The sequence below is a fragment of the Eumetopias jubatus genome, unplaced genomic scaffold, assembly GCF_037043125.1.
Source record: "Eumetopias jubatus isolate StellerSeaLion01/CBP00866 unplaced genomic scaffold, mEumJub1_p1.0 scaffold_7, whole genome shotgun sequence".
Lineage (NCBI taxonomy): Eukaryota > Metazoa > Chordata > Mammalia > Carnivora > Otariidae > Eumetopias > Eumetopias jubatus.
The window spans coordinates 85,667,669-85,692,856 of NW_028274813.1; the positions used below are offsets into that span (position 1 = coordinate 85,667,669).

The following is a 25,188-nucleotide window of genomic DNA, read 5'->3' on the forward strand; positions in this document are numbered from 1 at the left end:
GTAGCTTCCTGGAGTTCACAGATTTCCAATTAAGAGTTCAGTTTCTTTGATGGAAACTGATTTTAGTGCTGTGGTCTTGAACAATCTGGTGACAGTTTCAGGCCTAAGGACTAAGAGAAGTCTTGGAAGTGGCACTTAGGAGCCCCTGCACTTGATGGAAGGAGAAGGCATCACATACATGAAGAGTGCATACCTTTCCTGCTGTTTTGCAAAAAAAAAAAAAAAAAAAAAAAAAGCCAGTCGGCATCAGCTGGATAGAGAGTCAACCCTGCCTTATTAGGATGGATGCTAGGAAATGTGTCTGTTTCTTGTAAACATTCCAACTTTGACCACTCTGAATGGAAAGATCTCTGAAAGGGACACCAAAATTCCAAGATACTTCACACCTTTGAGATTTGCATGAAAGGCTAGGAAAAAATTGATTCAGATAACTCTCCAGAGTCTCAGTAACTCTGTCAGCCAAGGGTAGAGGAAACCCCAGAGAGAGTCACAATGATCTGAAGGCACTGGCAGAAAGACCTTAGGCACAGTGTAGGGTTGAGTGGTTGGAGCTTTCTGGACCTAGGGAGTCTAGGCAAAGCCCTCTCATTCAGACTCTGCTTCAAGTCAGATACTGTTTAAACCCAGGAAGTAGTCATCTGTGGTAACTGAAATAATATAATCAGTACTTAGCATGAAAAGCAAAAATTCATCTTGTCAAAAGTCATTACCTTGAAGGATGTAAGCTGCTAACAAGGCAGCATCTGATGTTTTACAGAGGAGGCGGCCATGGTAGAGATCCCTTTTGATCTGTAGGAAGACTAAGTACCTGGAGAGAAAACAGAGGCAGGAACTAGAAAGGATTTCTCTGATGGCTTTAAAGACATAAGGATGGGATATAAGCCTATCAAAATTCTTGTCAGGGCACTTTTTTTACTACATTAAAACAAACTTAAAATGTACCACAGAACAAATGGATTTTCCATTTTCCTGAAGACTTACAAGTACTTTGCCCCAAACTGATTTGGGGTCAATTCAAAACAACCTGTCAATTTCCTTCAGTAGCTCAAAAAAGAATTGGTGCTTCCTGGCAAAAGCACTGTGCCCCACTCCAGTGCTGGCTTTTGGAAGGAGCCAGCCCTGGCCCATTTGGTGCTGAGAAAGAAACCTGTGTCAGCAGAGAGGGGCCAACTGAACCTCTCTCTGCCGTGGATTCTGGCCGATGTTTCTTCCTAAGAAGCGGAACGGTGGGTGAGGGAACCAGCCCAAGGCCAAGTTCTTCCTCGGCTTACAAGACAACCTGCCTGTGTGTGGAACAGACTTTGATTATTGGCAGAGCTCAGCTGGACCTCTCAGGATTTGAATAAGCTATAAGAAGGGGCACCAGTGAAGGAAGCAGAGCAACTTGTGGCTGGTGTTTCTTCAAACAGAAAGCTCTCACCTCAGATGGAAGCAGGACAGCAAGAATAACAGCTAACAGTAGCTGATATGTATTGAGTACTTACTATCTGCCAGTCCAGGTCTTATGCACTTTACATGCACTATCTCATCTAATTCTCACCTAATACTTTGAAATAGGTACTATCATCCCCCCCTTTTTTAAATTTAATTCTAGTATAATTAACATACAGTGTTGTCTTATTGCCCCCTTTTAAGATAAGGGCACTGAGGCTTAAGTGATTTTCTCAAGGGTACACAACTGGGAAGTGGCAGAGCCAGGATGTGAGTTCAGGACTGGTTGGTTCTTGGTCACCATGTTATATGGCCCTCCTTGCATTATAACTGCTTCGAGGCTTCACAAGGAGTTGGGTGGACCCTGTCACAGTGGAATGGAATTGTTGGCTCTATTTTGAAATGTCTTTACAAGGAGTAGGTCTCTGATGTCAAAACTTTACAGGTGCCCTGAGAAGAGCAAAAGCCAAGTGTATCAAACCCTGATGTGTCTCACCTACCACAGTGCTGCCTCGTCTTGGGGCATCTATGGTTATTTAGAAATATGCCCACAGTGTCTTTGATACTCCTCATTTCCAGAAGTAGAGCTTAATTCTCTCCCTTTGGGTGTGGTTTGGACTTAGTGACTTGCTTCTAACAAACAGAATAAAGCAGAAGCAACACTGTCTAACATCTGAGACTAAGTCATAAAGAAGTGAATCCTCCAGTCAGACCTTCAGAGGACTGCAAGCCCATGAGAGACCCTGCGCCAGGGCCACCCAGCTAAGCCACTCCTGAACTCCTGACCCAAAGAAATGGAGAGATAATAAATGCTTATCATTTTAAGCCAAGTTTTGTGGCACGCTGTTAGCCATAGATAACTACAGAACCTCTACGGGAGTAATGGAAATATAAAATTCCCCTAAACTCCATCAGGCTGAACCAAAAACAAGTTGGGCCCTCCCTGGACAACTAGAGGTTTCCACTACTGCTGTTTTCAGGCTGAAGAATAATACAGAGGATTCTATGCCCATTTGGTCCCGTGAAAATGCCCAAAAGAAAGAGGACCATTGACGGTGTAACTTCTGGGGTGGGGAGGGGTACCAGCAGGTGACTCTGAGAGGTGGGCTTACTGATTCAAGTAATTAACAAACAAATGCAGGAGCAATTAAAACTCTCCTAAGGCCTTGATACACAAAGTGTGGCCCACAAATCAGGGGGGTCAGCATCATTTGGAAGCTTGTTGGAAATGGAGAATATTAGGCCCATCCTAGACCTACTGAATCGTTTTAACAATATCCCCAGGTGACTTATATATAAAGTTTGAGAAGCACTGTCCTAAGAATATTTGAAAGTATCCATCTAACCACATCAGGATGGATTGCTGTCTCCACACCAAAGGGAAGGTGAGTCTATAGTCTGGAAGTTGGTAAGAACTCTGCTCCTCACCCCCAACCACCATCAGCTACCCCACTCTGCCCCAGTGTTTGCCATGAAAAACGAAAAGAGACATGTAGAGTGAATAGTTAAGATGGATCTACCAGATCTACTCGTCTTCACTCTGCTTCCCCCAGTAAAATGCCACACCTCCGTATGGGAGAGTGGGAAGGAGGGAAGGAGGCAAAGCCTGGAAGAGGAGGGAGGGGGAGAGTGCTGCTTCGCCTCTCACTGCTCCAGCTCCCACCTTCCACAGGCTTTGGCAGGGTGTGGAAGCAAACCTTTTGTCCTTTACTCACTGATCATCCCCTGGGCTTGAGTTCATATATCACTCCTTCTGTACCTCTCTATCTGTGTCCACAATTCAGGGACAGCACATACCTGACTAAAGGAGATATTTGAAAGGGACAACTAGGCTCTGGGCAGTGATTCTCAATGTGGCAGTGAGAACATCCCCTGGGGGGAGCACATCAGAATCTGTGTGTGTCTCTTGGGTTTGAAAGAGCCTTGCTGGAGCTTCTGATTTGCCCCCTTTGCCCCCGGGGGGGACGTGCTCCTCCTGACCCTGAGAACCTTTGTCTTTATGAGGCATCTTTATTTATTTTTTTAAGATTTTATTTATTTGACAGAGAAAGCACAAGCAGGGAGAGCAGCAGGTAGAGGGAGAAGCAGGGTCCCCACTGAGCAGGGAGCCTGACGCGGGGCTCGATCCCAGAACCCTGGGATCATGACCCGAGCTGAAGGCAGACATTTAACCGAATGAGCCACCCAGGAGCTCCATGAGGCATCTTTATTGATGGGTGCATGGTGGGTGCCTCCAGTGAGCTAGAAAGGTACAGGCTTTCCACTGGTGAGTGGGGTTTCTTTAGACTTCTGGAGGTAGGACAGTACAGGGGCTCAAGGGTAAGACCACAGGAACGTTGTCAGGCAACAGAACAGCAATTGAAGGGAGTAGGGAAAGGGGAGGCAAGTCAATATCCTAAAAATAAAGCACAGCTTTCAAAGATAAGAAGTGAGCTCATGAAAGAATCGGCCATTAGCTTCAGGGGACAGAGCTGTACTAGGGGTCCCCCTCCCTTTTCTGCCATGGTACCTTTCATCAAGCTTCATGTTTTGTTCATTGAAGGTGGTAACTAATGGGTTGCTGTTGTCGGACATGAGAATACGCCCCACATGACTCATAGCATCCCTAGACCTATTCTCAAGAGAACATGGCATATTCTCCCCTGCCACACATGGGCCTAAGGAAGACTATCTTGTTGCCTGAGACACTGCTACTAGGGCCGCTTTGTTACCAGGGAAGAGATCACCTGCTGGGGCCACCCAGCCCAGCCAACTCCTGATGAGTTGGGTTACCCCATCTCAGAACCTCAGAACAGGAGTTAAAGAGCCTAATTCTCTCATATGTGAGGAAACAGAAGCCCAAACATGTAGAGCAACTTGTCTGAGGTGATACAGGGATCAGAATCAAGGAAAGCCTCCTGACTCAGGGCCTGATGCTTTTTCTACCTCCCTGGTAATTCAGTTAGTTATTAGAGAGAGAGGGGTCCTAAATGAAGTCAAGAGAACTCTGTCATCGGAGAGAAATTCTCATTAGAACCAAACAGATCAGACCAGAATTAAGACAACAAGCTTATTCCTTAGGACACTTCTTGAGTAGACTTTGCCAATCTCTTCCTGGCCTCATCTCCATTTTTGCTTTAATGCCAATGTTGTCCTAAATTAATGGAGGTGCAAATTGGGACTATCCAAAGGCAGAGTAAGTGAAAACCTAAAAAGACAGCCAAGGAAAACCTGTCTTTCTGTGACATGTACATCTCTCCAAGGTATTGGCTGTGGCACTGTGTTTTCTGATATCAGAGGGTGGAGATGAATCTACAGATGGCTCCAGAATTAAAGGTTCTGACCTCTGGAGAGAACTAGCATCTCCCGAAGAGCTTCTCCAAAGAGTTCTCACTTTGGCCCTGACTTTCCTTCATCAGATTCTTTGTCCCTGGCTTCCTCTATAATCCTATAATCATCCCCTTGCAGTCAAGAGATGCTTTTTTTTTTTTAATTTACTTTTAATATTCTAGGGAGACTGTACATCTTGTGCCTAGCTCACTTATTCACCCTTCCTCCCACCTATCACCCATCCATCCATCCATCCATCCATCCATCCAGTTTTGAGCACTTACATGTGCCAAGCACTGCCACGGGTGCTGGGAATACAGAAGGGAACAAGACAGAATCCCCACTCTTATGGAGCTTACATTCCAGTGGGGAGAGACAGCCGACAAAACAGTAACAAAACAAAATATTAATGATTTACTGAATGCATGTTGTGAGCCACCCACTGTACTGTTGTTTGTTGGTTGGTTGGTTTTAACTAGGCTCGACGCCCAATGTGGGGTTCAGACTCATGACCCTGAGATCAAGATTCACATGCCACACTGACTGAGCCAGCCAGGTGCCCCCACACTGTACAGTTTAATGCGTACCCTCGCATGCAGTCCTCACGATGACTCTGGGAGGTGGCTACTGTTTTTTTCTTCCTGCTTCATGGATGAGGACATGACTGATTGGAGAGACTGTTGCTTGCCTTGTCTCACAGCTAGTTAAAGGACAACCTGGAATTTGAACCCAGTTCTCTTCGATGCGTTAGTCTGGGGTCGGCAAACTATGGCCTGCCACCAAAGTTTCCAGTGAAATACAACATTTTATTGGAATGCAGCCATACTCATTCATTTAGGTATCGTCTCTGGCTGCGTTCGCACTGCAAAGGCAGAACTGAGTAGTTGTGACAGAGGCCATATGGTGCACAAAGTCTAAAATACTTACTCTCTGGCCTTTTATAGAAAATGCTTCCCAGGCCATCTTAGCCTAAGGTAGGCTCAAGTGGTGTTCATCAAAGGAATTTATGACCTATAAACTCCATTCATTCTCAAATATATCCTGTCATTCGATTAATACTTTTTGTGAGCACCCCCACTCAAATGTGTCAGGCAGTTTGTTTCCTTAGAAGGAGGCGCCATTTGCACTGTTTCCTTCTACTATTTGACCTTTCCACAGAGTTCATACACCTGCGGTCCCTGTTAAACGCTAAATCTGGTGCCTAATCCCCATTTTCTCTGCCTTGTCTCTAGCTCAGACAAGAAAATCTATTTATTACTTTAAAAAAATGACAAAAGAGATTAATCAGGATTTGGCAACTAAATTTATCATCTGGGAAGAGTCCAAGAGATAAATTGAAGCACAGTTCTTTACTCCCTATTTCATCCCCTCCTCTCAGTCTGGCTTTATGGGACTAGCTGCGACGGCATTGAAATTGAGGGCCAATATTGCTAGGAAAAAACACACTGACAGCTAAATTAGTTTGGCAGGAAGGTGGCAGGGAGGGCTCTAAGGCAGGAATGAATTACAAGTATTGAGTGAGGCTGGGGCAGGTACCCACTCTCTCAAGATCAGTAGGGACGTGAACGAGGAGAAAGACTGGGCTAATTCCAAGGTCTTCACAGAATGCCTCGGAGGGGGAGGCACGAAGTCTCCATACCAGGTGCAGGCACCCTGTGCTTCACACTCCCAACAACGCCTGGAAAATGCATTCTAGGGAAGGCAGGCTGGTGAGGTGGAGAGCAAGGGGAGGACAGTCGCGGATGCTCAGCACTGGATGTGTGTGGAAGGGGGAGGAGCTCGCTCCCTTGTCAGCGCCTTTGAAGCCTGCTGACCTGGAGAGAGGCCTGGCCATGGCCCTCATGCTGTGCCACCAGGACTTGGATGACTGGCTAACTGGGATGGCTTTTTCTCTGAGTCCTCAAAAACTAGCTGCTTGAGTGGCAGGACTCTAGCTGGTCGGGGAAAAGGACAGAGGAGGAGTGGGGAATCTCAGAAAAGAAGTGCCTTTTAACCTCAGCAAAGGAGCGAAGCCAGAGCTAACTGTACCTGTGCCCCGTGTGGAGCCCTCGGGGGTCCAAGGACCATGTAATCCACCTGGCTGCCTCTGCTCAGCGAAAGGCTTGCCTGGATGGTGGGGGGGCGTGGTTGTCACAAAGTACAAGATCCTAGTGTAGGGGTCAGTTCTCCCAACAATTCCACGCGGGAGCTGTTTCTCTTCCTCATTTTATAAATAAGGGATCTGAAGGCCAGACAGGTTAAATAGCTTGGGTCCAAGGCCACAGAGCTGAGCAGTGACAGAAATAGGATCAGAGCTTCCAGGTCTATGCTGCTTTTTGAGTAGGAGAGTCTGTCCATTAGTATTATGGAGGAACATTTGATTTAGAAAATTGTATTGTTAAGAGCTCCTAAGGGCCAAGATAACCATATATTTTTGCCCTTTAATCAAATCAGAAAGCCATGTGTCTGCCGTGCTCTCACTGGCCGCTCACTGAGTTGTTAGAATCATCCCTGTCATCCTCACTGTTGGTTGTGTGAGGCGGAGACCAGGAGATCCTGAGGTGTGGTGTTAGGAGGCAAGGTGCCAGGTTCTCAAGAAAGAGGTGTTAAGTTTGCCCAGACACGTGGACAGGAGTGTGGCCTTCTGGGCCTGCCTTGGTATCATCACCTCTTTTGGCAGAGAAGCAGGTGGCGGGGAAAGGGACAGGTTCAGAGTGAGGCAAATACTCTGAAGGTCCTGAGCGGGGCAGGTTCACGCTCCTAAAACTATAGGATTGCTCCTGTACTTGGATGAGCGAAGTGGGAGCCACATCCACTTCCGTGTGGATGAACAGAACCTGCCGTTTCCATGCCCAGTAAGGAGCATGAATGCCCTCACTGGCCTCAGAGCTTCAAAGTTGGTGCGTGTAGACTGCCCTGAGCATCCCGAAGAAACAACCTTCCTCATCCTCCCGATGGCACTGCAAGATCCCCCCCAGCCTCCACTGGGACCCACGTGAGAAGCCACTTTTCCTCTCTGTCCCACTTTGCTTCCTTCGCACTACTTAGCCCTGTTTCTTGCCCTCTTACTCTCCCCATTTCCTCGTTTTCCTTCTCAGAAAAACTTTAGCTCCTTTTATCTGACATAAAGCTAGTGGCACGCTCTTTGGAACGGGAAGTGAATGTAAGTCCATATTCCTTCTTCCTCCCTTCTTCCCTCCTCTTTCCTTTCTTTGGAATTCTCCCAAGCAGTTCAGGATCTAGAAGTAGATGGCAAAGGCTTACAGGACAGAGTCTCTATAACTGGCCACGGCCTCATCCCGGTCTCTGCAGTCTCCAGGGTTTTGGGGGGAAGTGGAAAGCGGCAGAGCTGTCTCTTCCTCAGCTCTAGGGTTCCCTGGCATCATCTCTTGCTCTAGGGCCCCGCCCTCTCTGAGGTAACACCAACATTCTGCTCAAGTCCAAATTAGATATTTCTAATATAAAAATGAAGGATCCCTGGTACAGAGCATTGCTGAATCTCTGAGGCAAGACTTTCAGAGTGAATTTGGCTCATATATACAAAACTCTGGTGAAGCTTTGAAGCGCCTATTCTTTGACCCTCTTGTAGGATGACGTGGGCACAGAAGTTCCTTCTCATCCTCACGTGGTGCTGTGTCCATTCCGTGCAGCTGTGTGCCCGCCACAGAACATGACCCAGAACAAGGAAGCGTTTATCACGGGCGGATCCGTCAGCACACTGGAGTTTATCCACTTGGATTTAAAATCTTCAGTGTTTCCCGGCTTATTTTGCAGTGTCCTGCTTTGGCATTTCCTGAGGACATTAGGCCACCGGAGTCTATTTCAAGCAACATCCTCCTCCCCCAACAAAAGCAACCCACCTTCTCCAAAAACATCCATGGTGGCCACAGCCTTGGTAAAAGAAAAAAATGCTTTTGATTAAGTAATGACTCCAGGTCTCCTTATAGATGGCTAGTTTATGTGAAGTATTCACACTCCTCGAAGGAAAGCAGCTCACTCTGTTCCAGTTCCATTGAGGGGGTGAGCAAAGAAAGCATGTGGAAATGAAATACAGAAGAAGTAAGGTTATATTTAGGAAGATTTCCTTCCTTATAAGAGTGAGAAGCTTCCAAAATAGAGGATCTGAAAGACTCCAGTCCCTCTTTCCTCTCCAACAGGTCTCAGTGGCTGAGGGAAGTTCAGCCTTACCTGGTTATCTCTTCTTTCAGGGCAGCAGGATCTGCGGGGTAAAACTTCACACGGAAACACATGGTGAATGGAGGCTGGGCTGCAGAGACAGAGACGTGCCTGTCTCAGGAAAGACCCTTCCCAGAGGATGACCGGGCTTCCCTCCCCACTGGGATGCATCATAAGAAAGTCCTCACAGGTATAGGGCCAACTTATACAGGAACGGTGGACAATGACCAAGATGTACTAAACACGGGAGGCTTCATCCCACCCTCCCCAGGGGTGAGGCTCCCCACATTTTCATGAAGAATACTTACATCTCAATTGCTTCACCACAGACTTTGTAAACTCCAACCAATGCTGAAACAGAGAACACAGAACAAGAAAGCCCGAATGAGAAGCAGTGTCAACTCTAACTTGTTTTACCCAATTTAAATAACTGGACAGATTGTAGCCCAGGCTGAGAGCAGCCCCAAAGTTTGTGATATGTAGGCTTGGAGAGCAGAGAGTGATAGGAGTTTTGGAAGTAAGCTCCCCATGGAACCAGCTGTGAAGGGGGAAGAGTTCCAGCTTCAGATGCCATTTCTGGGCTTCCCTGGCAATGCTGCCTTCCAAAGTAGGGTGCCAGGGTTCTGAGACGTATTTCTGGCGTACCAGTAGGCACAAGCGAATGCACGTATGTGTAATGGGGACAAAGCCCCACCTGTCTTGAGCAGGGAGACGCTGACATTAGTGGGTTGTGTGTGTTTGTGTTATGTGCCAGCTATTTTTTTTTTTTTTTTTTTTGGCAGGGGTGGGCAGTGGGGACAGAGGCTATTGGTCGTGGCTCTAGAAAGTATTAACAGGTGGAATTTCATCAATGGTGAGAAGGCAGAGATGGCTGGTGCATCCTCCATCTTTGTTTGAGTAGCATATTGCCAACCCTTGTGTTAGGGCATACATACTCAGATTCCTTGGCATCCAGGGATGTTTAAAGTCTCAGTCTCATAAGATAACTAACCACAACTAATGTGTAGGATCTATCGTTTTTCCCTTGGATTTTTGTAGAGGCAGGATACAGTAGCAATACATTTTTTTTCCCCATGGTACTTATGTTTGTGGGAAGGAAGCAATGAGATCATTCTATAACTGTTTCCCAGTTCTACATGAATGCTTTATAAAATGCATTATTGATGTTTGTTGCTTTTATGCTAATCAGTAAGTTTGACAGTTTGCAGAAAGCTACAATGGCTGTTACTTGGGATTAGATTATCTGGAAGTAGACTGAAACCATGAGCCATAAGCTCTGTGAAGGCAGAAAACTGTCAGCCGCTGGTGCCCTGAAGAGTGTTCAAGATGCAGCTACCAAACGGACGAAGGAAGCGGGTCCATGCTGGGTCCACATCTCCCTCTTTTCTGGCTACTTCCATTTAGAGCAACATCTTGGCAGAACCTTCCCTCTGGCAGGAAAGCAGCCAGGGCCGTGCAGACAGCATCCTGGCCTCCTGCGGTTCCCAGCTCTCACCTTCTGGGCTGGGCTGTGGGTCACGAAGTTAATGGACCCACTAAGAGCCAGTTCCTCCGTCAGCTCCACATGGATAATCTGGGCTGACATTCTGCTCTCTTGCTTCCTCTGATCTGAGTTCCCATGAGGCTGGCAACTCATTATAGCCACTCAATGTGGTTAAGAGGTCCTTCTCACATTACACGGCCCACCGCGGCTTGGCTTCACGGGGAAGCAAAGGCAAGAGATGAAATTGCATGGAAACAAGTGGGGTTCGAGGCTGAGCCTGTGAAGGCGGAGGAGGCCCGTCTGATCGGAGCACATCGGAATTGTGTCCAGCTAGGAGAACACAGCGAGCGTCTGGGGCTCAGAATGCCCCCAGGCATCTGACAGATAGATTAAAATAAATAAACAATGGAAGATGGACACTACAAGGAAAGACCACGAGATGCGTTCTCAGCAGAAAGCAGGTGGAGCTGAATGACAAAAAGCCTATTCCCCTTGGCCAGGGCTGAAGAGGACTTCAGTCTGCACTGCAGTGAAAGGCTGGTGGAGATGGGGGAAGTGGGGGGAGAAGCGAAAGCTGTCACAGCTTGTCCAGGAGATTTTAAGGGTCTGGTAGAGAAATCAAGAGAAATCAGGATCCCAAAAAGAGAGAGATGGCCAGAGTAACTGGTAACTTTGTACCAGTAACAGAGTAAAGGGTAACTTTGCCGCGGTCTGGCTAAATCTGGGTCCCACAATCACTAGTAAATTGATAACAGGAGACTGGGGAGGAAGGGTCAGGAGGAGAGAAAAGAAGGTTCAGAGAGGGCAGTTTCCACCTGTATTTGGGTCATTGGGCCAATGTGGCATGATCTGGAGGCTCTGGTGGCTGGAAAGGGTGCCTCCAGTTTGAAAGGAGAGTCTGAGAGCAGGCTGAGGCCCTGGACCTGAGCCAGCAACAGGCTCCCCCCGTTGGTGCCCCAGGAGGGACCAGGAGCGTTCCCAGACCCCATGGACACCTGTGCAGAGCAGGCAGTGAGGGGGTGGATGTGAGCTTGGGTTCTGGTGCCCCAGGGGAGGACGTTTATTTTAAGAAACCTAAGGGAGCGGGGAACTAACCCCCTCCATTCTCTACCACGATTCAACCGATCTGGGGTGAAAATTTCCCCACAATTCTCAAGCACCTTTCCAAGCCTCTCTGCTCTCCTTACCCCTCAGCACAGTCACACAACTTCAAGAAACTGTCCGGTATGAATTCAGCTGGAACCTTAGAACCCACACAGAGCCTGGCATCAGACAGCTCTGAGCGGGAGACTGGCAGTGCCATATGCCTTGGGCAAGTTACTACTTAACCTGACATTTTATTTCCTCAGCCAGAGAATGGCTGTTTGACTTGTGGATACTCTGCTCATTTGCGTAAGGATTAAAGAACACGTGGGAAGCTCTTAGCTTCGTGCCTGATAGAACTCAGGGCTCAACATACATCGGCTGAAAGGCCTGGGTTTATGCTCAGTGCAGAGCCCAGCACACAGTAGCCCCTCCATAGAGGTTTATTTCCCCGTTTCTCCATTTCTTTATATTTCTCTGTCTCCTCCTGCTTTTGATCTTTATCCCCTCCATGTACTCTCTTATTGTTCTTAAGCACATTTTGACCTAACTAGAAAATAATGAGGATATGTTTTGTTTCTTTTTCTTCATAAGCCACTCTCTTCAGGAGATGAAGAGAACTTGGGGTAACCGGCCTACCCTCTTAAGAAGAAAACAGCTGAGACCAAAAAAATAAACAATAAGAAACCCCCTTGTAAAAACAGTCCATCATTTTATAGTGAATGGACACCTACAGCATGTGAGGAGATGTAGCTTCCTGGTATCATGGCCCTTTCGAGGTTCTAGAGCTAAGGACAGTATTTATGTCAAGACCGTGGAGCCTTCATAGGGCAAGGGGCTGACCTTACTTCCTAAACAGTGGTGATGCTCAAAATTCTGCTGAGCCAAGAGGACCAGAATACATCAGTGAAGGGGGCAGGGCTTTTCAAAAGAAAGGGACACAGCCCTATGGATTCTTTCTTTAAGCTAAAGTGTTCAACAGAAAACTCTAAATGTGACCTGGAGACACAGTGGCTCAGAGCATCAAAGAACAAAACAGCACTTGACTCTGGCATGCTGAGGGGTGTATCCATTCATTCATTACCTGTGGTCATGGGCATTGCTAGGGGACTGTGCCTTCTGGGGCTCTGAGGCCCCCAGTGACAACAGAGAAGGAACCCATGTTTGGAGCTGTGAGGAAAATCAGTGGACCCACGGAAGGGGGACCCTCTGGCATTTGTGCTGATAATGTCTTTGGAGGATGGTAGACCAGAGTGTGGGGTGGGCAGGGGTATAGGGAAGGGAGACACAGGCCCAAATGCTTCTGCATACTTTCCCACTTCAGTGGGGGCACCAGAGAATACATCCCCACAGAAAGGAAAGGGCTGATGAAAAGAAGTTCTAGAAAGTGCAGATGTCTGCTAGCGGAGCCGCTGGGCAAGTGGAGGGGGATATTTTTTGGCATTATACACCATGAACTCACCCACTCATCACTCCTTCAGCAAATATTTACTGAACGTCCACTACATTCTAGGCCCTGTGCTCATTCTATGGGATGTAGTGCTGAATGAGAGAAAGTGCATGCACTCATGGAACTTCCATTTTTGCCTGGAACACAGGTAATCCAACAGGCAACCACAGCATGGCGTAGAAAGTGCTACAAGAGGGGTAGCACAGGGCCTGTGGGGCACACAGGAGGGACTCCTCGTTCACAGTGGGGGTGGGGGAAGAATCCCCGGAAGAAGTGCAAGTCCAAGCTGAGACATTACATGTGAGAAGGAGTCAGCCAGAAGTGAAGTGTGGAGTGTGGAGAGGTGAGGAAAGGGAGAAGAGATGTTCTGGGCGGGGGGACTGTGCAGGTGGAGGCTGTGGGAAGAGAGAAGGATGGCATCTGGAGAGCCAAGCAGGGAGGAGACCAGTCAGGGCAGGCTGGAGCCTGGGGGTGATGGACCTGTTCTCATCTCCGTCTGGAATAAGCCCCGTGTCTGTGGAGCAGAATGAGAACGGAAGCATTTGCAAGGTGCTCAGGGGCCCATGTCAGTTCGGCTCTATCTCTGTCCTGCCCAAACTGGTGGAAGGTGGGGCCCTTCCGAGCCGGAACTGTGTGGCTCAACTCAGTCACTAGAGAGTGGGTGGGAGAGGCTTAGCCTGTGACCTGTGCTTGGAGACAGTAACACCAGCCCTGCTGCTCCGCCGCCAACCGGGCAGCTTTGGGCAGATCATGTCAGCCCTCTAGGCTGCCAATCTCAGCATCTGTGAACGGCAGGCCACACTCGCTGAGCTCTGCCAAGGTGGCTACGTGATCTGAAGAGGTGACACCCAAAGCAGGGCCCGGGGGGCCACTCATCCCTGAGGCTAAACTCAAGAGTATGAGTGGCAGTCCAAGGACTCAGGCCACTGACCAACCCTCAGTAGGTCAGTGAATATTTGCGCTTCAAATATTGACTTACCCGCTGCTTGTCTGGGTCCACAAAGCGGATCCCAAAGTAGTCTTTCTCAAGAAGGTTCAGGTGGTGGCAAAGAAGGTCAAACAGGTACTGGCCCTTGGCATCTCTCTGCAAAGAAAGCAAGCTCCATGGAGACACGATAGGGCTTCTTCAGTGTAACTTCATTTTGATTGTCATTAAAAACCATTCAGGGGCGCCTGGCTGGCTCAGTCGGTACAGCATGAGACTCTTGACCTCAGGGTCATGAGTTCAAGCCCCACCTTGGGCCTAGAGGTTACTTAAAAAAATTGTCTAGAAGTTGGATGAGGATATGAAAAGGGCACGTATCTGTAACCATGTCCTCCATATTGTGATGCATTAGACAGTCTCTCAAGTTCCAAGGCTTTTTGTACCTGGAAGGAACCCAAGAACCCTTCAGTCCACAAAGATGTCACAGAAGTCAGAGGAGAGTCGGATAAGCCCAGTTGCAATCTCAAATGCACGAAGCTTTCCTGAACTCACGGGAGTGGGGCAAGTCATTGTGGGATACGCTGAGTCCAGCTGGTCCTGCCTCTAACATAGATCCTGAATCCACCCACTTGTCTCCATCCCCATTACCCATGGTCAAGCCACCACCATCTCTCAACACCCTCTCTCCACACAGCAAACATGGTGACCACAATTTAGACACGGGAGCTTTTTTTGCTGAATATGTAACACAGGCATACTAATATATTCGACCGTACAAAAGGATACACCATGAAGAGTAGGTCTCCCTTCCATCCCGGTCACCCTGTGCCTCAGTTCCCCTCCCCAGAAGCAACCCATGACCAGCTCCTTGTGTGTTCTTAATGTGGGATTTTATACACGGGCAAGCCTATATACATATATATCACTTTTTAAAATATAGTGGCAGCATATTTTATGCTGTATTCTATTTCTTGTCGTTTTTTTCTCCTACTGAGGGTATCTTGTGAGTCCTTCTCTGGCAGTACATACAGACATGCCTCACGGTTTCGAACTGCTGCAGACCACTGGGATGAACCCACACGTACGTACCTGGCTCCATATTCGTGGAATTCGTTTCTTATCCGCTATTACAGACAATGTGGCAGTGAGCATACGGTGGTCTTTAATTAGGTTACCACTCTTGCTTAACACTGTCAGCGGCTCCCCGTTGCTCTCAGAATGAAACCTAAACTCTGACCATGGCCTCCAAGGTGCTAACACCCTAGCTTGTGCCTCCTGTGAACTCCTCCTGCATCATTCCCGTTGCTGCTCTCTCGCCACGCCTTCTCTCCCTGATGCTCCAAGGCCTTCCAGCCCCGGGTCCCTGTGTGCCCTCCGCCGGGACTGCCCTTCCTCCAGCTCCTCCCATGGCCACTGCTTCTCTCCAGGTCTCAGCTCAAATGTCCCCCCTGCAGAGGGGCCCCTCCCAATTATCTCATTTATCCTGTGTATTCCCTTCACGGGACTTACAACGATCTGTAATTATCCTGTTGGTTTTTTTTACTTGTTTATTTATTGTCTGCTCCCTTGCTAGGCTGTAATTTTCATGAAGGCAGGAGCCCTCCCCCAGAACTTAGCATGGGGCCTGGCAGATGGCAGCTAAGTCCTCAACAATTATTCACTGAATAAGTGAGCAACTGAATGAACAGAAGGTAGAGGGTTGGCTAAAAGTTTTCATAAATTAGGAAATTAGGCCATTTCTAAACCTTTAACTTCTCCTTCTGGGACCTGTGTCGGTATCCAGGATGCGCTGGGAGAATGACTTGCGGGAAAGTGTCAAACTATCTGGAGCTCCGCAAGGTAGCGCTCTTGAGGCCTGTCCCCATTGGTCCCTGCGGCTCAGCGGAGACGATCATCTCCGGGGGGACTGTGTCTCATTTTGCATCCGAAATCAAGGCTGACTTGTAGAATCCGAAGTATCTCACCTGTGTGAAGGCCCAAGGACCTGGTGCTGCTCCAAGAATGGGCAGACCTTTCAGACCTCCACGAAAGGTTTACACCTCACCTCTTCCCTTCTGCCAGCTCACCCTATACTTTCCAAGACGAACTAGGGCACGATATCCAATCTCTCAGCAAATATCTTAAGAAGCTTATCCTTGCAGGATTGGAAGGATGAGTGAGTAGACAGCTCAAGTAAGGAAGGCAGTGCCATTGGGCACCTCCCTTCCTCTTCTGCTGGCCCCACACTCCCTCTTAACACAATCCCAAGCAGCTGCCCCAACTCTTACACCCTTTGATCTCCCACCAGAAAGAGCTACTCTGGTTATGAATCACACTGGGACTTCTGGGCAGTGGGTTACAAACCAGGTTTTGCAAAAGACTCTATGAACAACTGTCTTTTTGAGCAGGGACTGCTCAACTATTTCCTCACTGATACCCCAGAGTGTGTGAAGAGCTTAAACTCCTTTTTTAAGGTTCTTCTGGGAGCAGAGGAAATGTTTAACTCTATCCCAAGCAGTATGTGCTGTACTATTATCTCTCCCAGAGCAACTGGAATGGAATATTGAGAAGCAGTTGCATACTGTGAATATTTTTCTCTCAAAATTTTACTTTGCATGGAGGTGGCTACTTCATGGTGATCAGTTAGGGTGCGTTTTAATGGCTGATGTAGTTCACTTCCGTCCCTACAACAACTATATTAGCAGGAGCCTGGGGTAGCCATGGGGAAAATGTGCCTTATGTGACAGAAATCACAAGAACTTTTAATAAGAATCATGTCTGCCATAAAAATAACTCATTTGCGGGAGCGGGCAACTCGGATACACTCGTACAGACCTTAGTTGGCGAGAACTTTATATTCAGTAGATCCAAACTCAGAGTTCTCCCATTTCACAGGAAGAAAAAGCAAACATGGCTTTTCTCATCAGATAGTTAAAAAAAAAAAAAAATCCCATTATACTTCCCTTATATCAATAGAACAGGATCTTTTTTCTTGTGACTTTTTAGCATCTGGTGAAACTCCTGCTCCCCCCATGAAGTCATAGCTCCCTCAGGTTCCATTTACCGATGGTAGATGCATGGTTTTGAGCTACAAGGCTCTTATGAAGACTAATGAAGAGAAGCACCTTCCTTTACTGTTTCTCTGAGGCTGGAGGGTGGGAGGTGAGGGGAATGGGGAGAGAGGCAGGAACAGAGTCCCTCCTGATGGCAGAAGTCCATCAAGTTTATTTTTTTTAAAGATTTTTTTTTTACTTTATTCATTTGACAGAGAGAGAGAGAGAGAGAGAGAGCGAGAGAGCATGAGCAGATGGAGAGGCAGAGGGAGAGGGAGAAGCAGGCTCCCCACTAAGCAGGGAGCCCGATGCGGGACTCAATCCCAGGACCCCAGGATCATGACCTGAACCAAAAGCAGATGCTTAACCATCTGAGCCACCCAGGAGCCTCTCCATCAAGTTTAAATTCCTGGCAGAAACACAAGGCAGCATCACCTCAGAGCACTGCCGGGGCACCTTTCACAGAGGGTTGCAACCGCCCCTCTCTTGGAGCACTCACACCAGGAGCTGGCGAAGTGGCCTCAGGCAGCCTTGGGGCAGGGAGTCACAGTCAGCTGAACTGCCATGGTGGCCTCCCTACGAGAAGCCATTGGCAGGGGTAAGTATAGGAATTTTAAACTTCCTGGCCTTGTACTTTCAGATGCCAGCCAGCTGTGTCCTAGGATCCTCTTTCTGTGGTCTCCCTGTACTACATCTGGGGCTTTCTGGAATATTCTGTGGTAGCCGAGTCTTCTCTTTTGGTGGGATGGCAAAATCCAGTGAGTATTGTCTTCTATTCCCTTTGCATACAGTTGCTCTGACACCACAAGCTGAACCGTGTGTTGTATGCTGAATGTTGTGCCATTGATTACACTGGGGAAACAAGCACTTGCATTGACAGGTGATTAATGTTTATCACAAAGTCAGGGCTCCAAGCCTGAGGATGTTTATCTTCAGGACAAGTGAGCTGTGGCAGAGCACCCAAATCCAGCTAAGCCTCTGAGGTTATTCTCTTGCCAAAGATATTACTGGGTCAAAATAACTTACTAAGCATCCATTTAAAAAATCAATTTATATTTTGTGAACCACAATTGTACGTATTTGAAAATAGTACCTTGTAGTATTTGAAAATAATAGTGCATATACAGGCAACCCATTTACTCTCTCTGTATGGTGTGCAGAATGATGGATGAACTCCTTAGAATCATTCTGCAACTCTGAGGTTGGGAGAATTCATACTCTTGCTCCTCCCCTGGAGCTCCAGGCTCTGGTTCTCTATTCTTCAAGGAAGAGACTGAGGCAGCAAGCAGTAAGCAGGTGTGGGCGAGTGGCCTAAACTTATTCAAGGTTAATTGCATTTTCTGCCTCATAATCAATAACTTTGGACAGGAGAGAAGCTTTATTCTAACCCATCGTGGGGTCAATCCCAGGGACTCTGGCATAGTGCATCCTGATCAGAGGAGCTAACATGTAGAAAGCCCCCCACTCATTAGGCCTCACCTGATTCAGTCAGCTTACCTGTGAGGTAGGCAGATTTTACGTGTAAACTACCTGAGTCTTGAAGAGGGCAAGAGCGATCACAACTTCCTCAGGCCCTGGGCTACGTGCTATTAAAGAGGAACCGGCCACGGTTTCCTGGGCCCTTAGAGAAGGCAGACGTGAGAGGGAGGGTAGTAGGCAGTGGGCATCTGCAGTCCAAGAGCACAAGAGCCCAGGGGTGTCAGGAGGAGATGCCTAGAGGAGAAGGCAAGGGCTGAACCAGTTTTCCTTAGGCACCTGACAGGGAAGGATGCGGCTGCAGGTGTGGGACGGCATCGCAGCCTCTGTTCTAGCTCAGCTTTATATTTAAATTTCGTACAGGCCAGAGAAAGACTGCTTTCTTTATCAGTGTCCTCTGAAGGCATGTGTGCGCCAGTGTCTGCCAGGTTCAGGAGCAGATGATGTGGAATGCACTTGAACGTCACAGAGGGACGGCCACGGTAGCTCATCTTCTCAGGGCCATGGCATGAGTAAGCTGAGCCAGAAAGTGTGAATCAATTCCTGGGGTGCAGTCCTGCCCCTGTGTTCACACGCTACACCAGCCCAACTTTCTGAGGGGAGGGAGGACGAGGGGCCCTGAGTACTAACAGCCCGGGGCGGGGGGTGGGGGGGTGGGGTGGGGGGACAGATTTCTTAACATCAGCACCTTCCACGCTCATTTGCATTTTTCTTTGAAGGGAGGGAACCCCTGCTGAGCTCCTGGCTCAGGAGTCAGCTTTTCTTGCTTAGTCGGAAGCCAACAGAACCTGTCCAGGAACTGCTGAGGCGGCAACTAGAAGAGCCGCCAAGCTCACTCGGGGAGAAGACAGAGCAGCTCATTCCAGGGAGCAGTACAGCCGGTCACCCCAAATGCAGCAAACTCACAGGGGAGCCCGACTCGGCATGCTCTTGGCTCCTTACTCTCAGAGGAGACAGATGGCTGAACTCGGTGGGTAGGCCCAAGGATGGGGCCCATGCAGGCACTAGGGATCCAGGCCGAAGTGTCAGGAGCCATGCAGCCAGGGGAGCCAGAGGGCCATGGGGTCCCCGGGGAGAGGCCAGGCTCCAAGTGGAGGGAAGTCAGAGTTCAGAAGGAGAGAAGAGTGCTCACCCTGACTCCTGCAGCCACTGGCTCACCTAGTTCTTACTAAAGATAGCAACTTCCTGCCCCAACACCACCTCCCCCCATTTGACGTGCAAACTGAGGGAGTTGGGGTGACTTTTCTGATGCAGAGAGCTATCTGTAGATTCAGATGCCAGGCATGGTGCCTCAGGGAGTCCTGCTGGCAGTCCTCGCTCGGGTCAGAGAACCGGCTTAGCTCAGTGCCACATGGTACGGCCTGCAGAGGATGCACACTTGGGGTGGGGAAAACACATTCAGTCTGGAGCATGGAGGTCACTGTGTGCAAGCCAATGTCATGGGAGGGAGGACAAGTGCCCCGTCAGCACAGATGGCCAAACCAGACTCAACAAGATCAATTAAGACCCTCTGAGCAGAACCTTCAAACCTGCTGTTGTGGAGTCTGAGAGCAGGGCTAAGCGGAAGGCTAGACTTATTGAGATATCAGCGGTGATTTGAGAGGCCAGGCGTCCCCATGCCTCTGCAGGTTCCTTGTGTCCAGTGAAGTTCCTGGGAAGGAAAACACTCTGAGCTGGGCCCGAAAAAAAAAGCAAATTTGTCTATCTTTCCCACAGGGAGGCCAGTTTTACAAGTCACGTGACCCTTAGAAGCATCACTGTTTCTTGCTATCGACTGGGTAAGTTTTGGTTGTATTTTTCCAGCTAGCGCCGAATATCTCTGTGGACTAGTCATGTCACAACTGCAGAATTACTGAAAACTCAGCAAGGCTTATTAGAAAAAACTCAGTACTCCGTATTTTTGTACTTTGTGAATCTCATATTCTCTCTTACACACACCCCCCATGCCTCTCATAACATGTTGCTTCAGATCACTTGTAAAGAAATCCCAGCATTTTGGGGCAAACAGACCTCTCCCTGCCCCCTACCCTAAAGATAGTTTAACAACTCATTTTATTGCCTCCCCGCTCCTTCTCTTTTGCAAAGGGCAAATGCCCATGTTATTTGGCAAATCTGGGCATTTCTGGGGCTGTAGGGAGTGGCCTGGGTGGCCAGGGTCAGAAATACGGCAAGCTCAGTAATCTAACTGGTTCTCTCAGCCCTGTAGCTACTCCTTCAATTTCCCTCCCTCTCAGCAGAAAACTGTTTATTTGCCTGTACCAACAGACAGGACGGATTCTGAGTTGGACACAGCCCATAAAGGAAAGAGGCCAGGATTTCTGAGTCCTAGTGCAGTCTCCTTTGCAGCTGTCCTCTCGGGTCACGCATGTTCCCTAGAAGTTGAGATGGGGGCAAAGGGGACAGGGAGGAGAAGGGCTCTGGGAAGGAAGGTGGTGGAAGCCCTGGGGATGAGCACCGGGCTTGGAGTCAGGGCCCTGCTCTGCCACGTCACACCTGTCCCCCGATCTCTCTGAACTTTCGTTTCTTTATCCAGAGAACAAGGTTAATACCACATCTCCCAAAGGATGATTGTGAGGCTTAAAAACAAGAGACATAATATACATTAAAAATCCTGTGTATTTTTCCTACCAAATTCCTCTGCTTCCTGGGACCTGTTCTTTCCTTAGGCTGCATGGATGTGAACATGACAATGTCTTAGCAATGATACACGGCACTCACTGAACAGCAACCAGTCCTCCCCGGAGAAGAACACTCAGGTGGGTTCTGGCTCTCCATCAGCCTGTGCAATGTACCCTGGCTGATGGGGATGGCCACCATTTTGGAAATCTGCCCCACAGGGCTCTCAAAGCACGAATTTGTGTTTTCTCCATATCCCAAGACCATTTTCCCAAGACTAGGCTGGAAGAAGAGTAGAAAATATCAAATATATGCCATCAACCTAAATCCCTCCGGGGCCTGACAGCTTCTACTCAGTGCCACGGAGACAAAGAGCATCTTATGATGTGCTCTCGACACGTTCCTAACACTTAGGAAGGAGGAGGTGAGTGCGGTGGGGGATGAGATACGACACAATCCCAACAGCCGCTATACCTTTTAATGCCTTGGCATTAATGAGAATTAAAAGCAAAAAGCATTTGGCAAAATATATTTCATTAAATTAACCCAGAGCCGCTCAACAAACATAACTGGTGCTCTCTGGTGTTAAAGCTAGGGGAGCTGTTTTCTCAGACTCTTCCCTGGCACAATCCTCAGGTGACTGCCCAACTTGTTGGCACAGAAAAGGGGAAGGATGGACAAGTAGAGCCCATAGCTCTCTGACTGGAGACTCGAGTTCCCCGGAGCTCATTCAGCCACTCAGCCCCTGGCATTTGCAGCTGGGAGAGACAGGGCATGCTCATTGCCTCTCTTGAGAAGGATGGCCAGGGCTGCCCTTGAAAAGCCCCTCATCAGAACAGTAAGAGCTCTGAGGTCGGGTGCCGGGGCCTGACTCTCTGTGGTCTGTGATCCTGGGGTGGGGGGCCCCACCTCCATGAGTGTCTCCCTTTTCAGCACAAAGTGGAAACCACCTCACTGGCACAACACAACACAACTGAGAGTTGTGGGAGAGGACAGAGGCAGCTGGGGCCAGGGGCCAAACAGATGGTAAAGAGATGGTTTACTGTACAAGTGCCGAGGCCTGGGAAAGTTACACAACAAACCCCGGCTCTCCCAGCAGTGGCTGTCCCTGTGGTGGAAGGGGATGGGGGGAGGGGCAAGCTAGGAGGCAGATGGCCAGCTCACTTAAAAGCAGAGTTTCCTTGATAAACAGCAAATTCAGAACAACACCAGTGGTTCCCAAACTTCAGCCTGCATCACCTGGAGGGCCATTAAAACAGAATGCGGGTCTGCTCTCCTAGGGCTGCTGGCTCAGTGGGTCTGGGGTGGGCCTGATAACGTGCATCTCTAACACGTTCCCAGGGGATGCTGCTGCTGGTCGTGGACCAGTGGATCCGATCCACCCTTCTCCGGCACCCGCTGATCCCAAGCTGCTCTGGGAGCAAAGACCTCAGGGATGAGGGAGGAAACACAGATATTTGAATTCCGCCACAGCCCAGCTCAGGCAGCCAAGTTCTCACTCGTGTTCAGCCCTCACAGTGTCACATACTAAGAGTACCGACTTTAGAGCATTAGGCTTGCCAGGGAAGTGCTGTGGAGAACTCTGCTCCTTCCTGCCAGGTTTTCAAATTCTGCCTTTTATGACAGTGCCGCCTGGAAAGTTCAAGTCCCCAATTACCATTTACTTCCGATGGCTAAGGAGTTCAAAACTCACTGCTCTTTTGCCATGAGCTAGATCATCGCAAAGTAAAGCCCGCAGTTACCCTCCAAACCTAATTCAGAGAACAAGCCCCTTCCCACCCCAATTCTGCTGTCATTGGCAGGGAGTCTGTTTCAGAACATCTCCCCTCCTAACCTCTAGTGTCTCTTGTCTAGGAGGTGGGTTGGGAGCTGCCCCAGACCTATGCCTACTGCTGTCTTCCCTCTGTACCTGAGCTCTTCCGGCTTCTCAGTCAGACCTCCATCTTGGTTGCCGTGAGCCGCCTTCTGCTTCCTCTCTCTTTTCCAGGAGAGAATCCAGCTGGCCCTCCGTCGGGGGTGGGGAAATGGGTGGGTACAGAATATGTGCCCCAGAGATGCAATTCCATGCCCAGAAGGCAAGTCGTCTGTGTTCAGCATAGATCTGGGAGTCAGGGGCAGGAGGGGAGTGATGGGAGAAAGGAAAGGCACATTCTCGGGCAAGTCATTTTCCTCCATGAGCCTCGGTTTCCCTCTGTGTACATGATCTCACATCTCCTATGTGCCCCAACTCTCTGATTCTGTTATTAGTTGACCGGAGTAATCACACTCCAGGCCCATGTTCTCTTCAATGAGGATAAAAAAAAAAAAAAAAAAGTTTAACAGAAAACTCTAAACAGGTAGCTGTAGAAGGTAGAGGTCTAACACATTTATCGCTAGTTTAATTAATTTAAAAAACTCAAGGCTGTTGCTCAAAGTAAATGGAAAGAGTAACTAAAGAGAATTCATTCAATTCTAGAAACTGCCTCTAGCAGGCCTGAGACAGTAAAGGCCATTGTGTGAAACTATTATCTTGCCATGAGTCTGGTCATTTTCTATTCCACTGTGAGCGATGGAAAAATCCCATTAGATCATCCATTGCACATCTCTGGCCTCATACAGTGAGGACTGTTGCAGAATCTCCTCAGGATGGATCCTGAGCCTCTACCTCCCTCTCCTCTCCAAGCTCACTGTTTCCTCAACTATAACCAGAGTGGCAGTGGGGCTCCTGAATTTCTATATGCAAGGGCCTTCGGGTGACAGTCTGGCTATTTTATTTGCACAGCCCTGTATAGAAGATTAACTCTTCAATGGTCCAATAAGCAAGGGATAGGGAATGACAGAGATGGGAAGGGGCTGACAAAATGTCCCTTCCAACCTCATCCTGCACTGTCCTAAATTTACTCAGAGGCAGAGCCTCTGAACCAGGGCTAAGGTAGAAGCTAAGGGTGTGGCTGTGAGGCAAGTGCCTCTGGGTCCATGAACTTTAGTTTCCTGAGGCTTCTCCCAGATGTAATACTTCAGTGGCTGAACAGCAACAGCTGCCTCTTGGTCTATAAATAATTCTTGGGCTTGGAAATGTATCTGCTAATATGCACTGAGGGATGACCAGATCCCCAGGGCATCAGGCAAAAACATGGTCCAGGCCTTGCAGTGTGATGGAGAAAACAAACAGAGGAGGCAAGACTTGTGGAAGTATGTTGCTGCCTCTCTGCAGTTTTTCAGCCTGAAGAGCAGGAATGAGAGCAGGGGAGGCAGGAGCCTCAAGCCCAGCAGCACCCCCGAGGCCTCTGGCACCTTCCTGTCATCTCTGTACAGCAAGGCCACCAACACTGAAACAAAGAGTCCCCTGAGGGCTGCGCGGCAACACTGGCCGAGACGTTGCTACTGAAAAAAATCTTGCACATCTGCTGCAAGCTGAATATTGTGTAATTTGAAGGCCAAACAGTGGATGACAAACCACTGGGACAAACACTCAGTTCAATATATATCTATTGAGGGCTTCCCTTGGGCCAGGCCCTGCTTGAGCATTCTCAGGATTGCAGAGATGGGGATTTGGAGACATGAAAAAGGGACTTGGCAAAAAGTCATTTTCTCTGCTCTTATCTCATGGCACTCACCACCCTATGTACGACCGCCCTGTGCTACTGCTGCCCCTCCCACCCTCACGTCCACATTCTTCCCCATCACCAGGAAAGACGGAGCGTGGTAGCCAGCGTCTACACGCTCGGTGCACAGCTCCGTGACTTGTACGTGACCCTCAGGAAGTATCTGAGGGTCAACTACTATATGATATGACCAGGCTGATAGCTCCTCCCTCCGGGCCAACCCCTAATACCCACTGAGATCAGGGTAGGAAGGAACAGAGAAGGACCATGTTGGGATGAGACTATTCCTGGAGATGGAGTCCCTGTCCAGAGCAGAGTCTCACCTAACCCTGGAAATTCATTGTAGGATTGGTCTCCCAGATACTACCTTTTGTCTAGTTTTCTGCTTCTAGCTCCCAAAGGCTATACTTGAGTAGGACAGGGAGCTCCCAGCCTAAATGCCACTGGGCACCAGAAAGGTACCTACAGTATAGCCCAGCTCCAAAATAACTGTTTAGGCCACAGTCATTAGAAAGGAAAACATGGGTCTCCTTCCAGGAAGGTATCTAGCTGGGTCCTTGCCATTGGAAAGGGAATTAAAAGTTCAATACTGGGAAAAGACTAATCATTACGTCTGCTTAATTAGATTGATGTGAATGTCATAG

General features: G+C 48.6%; 1 protein-coding gene across 6 annotated transcripts in view; it reads right to left on the reverse strand.

Annotated features, from left to right (window-relative positions):
- The window catches only part of FRMD5 (FERM domain containing 5), a 303,780-nt gene that overhangs the window by 29,956 nt on the left and 248,636 nt on the right, over positions 1 to 25,188 (reverse strand). For 5 of the 6 annotated variants that reach the window (XM_028126611.2, XM_028126610.1, XM_088025105.1 and 2 more), the window contains exons 2-5: positions 13,891 to 13,995; positions 9,204 to 9,246; positions 8,908 to 8,986; positions 711 to 808 (exon numbers count right to left, since the gene is read on the reverse strand). In XM_028126611.2, the coding sequence (XP_027982412.1) occupies positions 711 to 808; positions 8,908 to 8,986; positions 9,204 to 9,246; positions 13,891 to 13,995 (325 nt within the window). Of the gene's footprint in view, positions 1 to 710; positions 809 to 8,907; positions 8,987 to 9,203; positions 9,247 to 13,890; positions 13,996 to 25,188 lie in introns of those variants that run through there. The other variant, XM_028126614.1, reaches the window with a different exon arrangement.